The sequence below is a fragment of the Nicotiana tabacum genome, chromosome 22, assembly GCF_000715075.1.
Source record: "Nicotiana tabacum cultivar K326 chromosome 22, ASM71507v2, whole genome shotgun sequence".
NCBI lineage: Eukaryota > Viridiplantae > Streptophyta > Magnoliopsida > Solanales > Solanaceae > Nicotiana > Nicotiana tabacum.
The window spans coordinates 74239925-74241015 of NC_134101.1; the positions used below are offsets into that span (position 1 = coordinate 74239925).

At 41.3% G+C, this 1091-nt stretch overlaps 1 protein-coding gene across 1 annotated transcript; it reads left to right on the forward strand.

Moving 5' to 3' along the window:
- The first annotated feature begins 236 nt into the window (after positions 1-236).
- On the forward strand, positions 237-791 carry LOC142175931 (uncharacterized). The gene has a single exon (XM_075242940.1). It carries the CDS (start codon positions 237-239, stop codon positions 789-791), a length of 555 nt encoding a protein of 184 aa, XP_075099041.1.
- The last annotated feature ends 300 nt before the right edge of the window (positions 792-1091 follow it).

Sequence of the window (1091 nt, forward strand, 5' to 3'; positions counted from 1 at the left end):
TGTAATCTAAAAGTTGCTCAGTAGTGAAGTTGAAATCCCACAAGGGTAGGTCGTGGTTTTTAATCACGTTGAGCTGGAAAGTTTTCACGTAAAATTCCTCTTGTCATATGCGAACTTATATCTTTGAGAACCTATAGAGAACCTGGTTCTCTATATAGTTTGGTAGACCCTTATATTCTATCAATTGGTATCAGAGCAGGTTCTTTCTATCAGGCTAACACCTAGAAAGGATCCTCATGGCTGCTCCACCGAAATTTGAAGAATGTCAGTCTACTTATAGGCCACCTAGGTTCAATGGTCAATACTATGGGTGGTGGAAGATAAGGATGCACGACTTCATTATGGCTGAAGACTCCGAGCTGTGGGATGTTATCTGTGACGGTCCCTTTGTCCCTACAAAGAAGATTGGAGATCCAGCTCTGACAGTTCCTAAGACAAGAAATGAGTTCAATGATGCTGATCGAATAGCCATTAAGAAAAAATTTTGTGGTAAGAAAATTCTGGTTTGTGGAATAGGTCTTGATGAATACAACAGGATATCTACCTGTCAATCTGCAAAAGAAATATGGGAAGCTCTACAGACTGCTCACGAGGGAACCACTCAAGTGAAGCAATCCAAGATTGACATGGTCACCACTGAATATAAGCTCTTCAGAATGAAGGACGATGAATCCATTCAAGATATGCATACTCGATTCACCTCCATTATCAATGAGCTGCACTTTCTTGGTGAAATCATTAACAGAAACAAGCTTGTGAGAAAGATTCTCAGCGTGCTGTCCAGCTCTTAGGAAAGTAAGGTAAATGCTATCACTGAGGCGAAGGATTTGCAGACACTGGCCATAGACGAGCTGGTTGGAAATTTGAAGACTTACGAAATGAAGAAGAAAAAGGATCATGAGAGAAGAGAGCCCAAAAGGGAGAAGAACTTGGTCCTCAAGACAGACAACAATGAATCAAGTGGTGAGGATGTTGATATGGCTTACTTGACAAAGAGATTTCAGAAGATGGTCCGCAAAAATGGAGGTATTCCGAAGAAGGGCATTCCAGCAAGCCAAATGGATATGACTTATGTCATAAGTGCGGGAAGC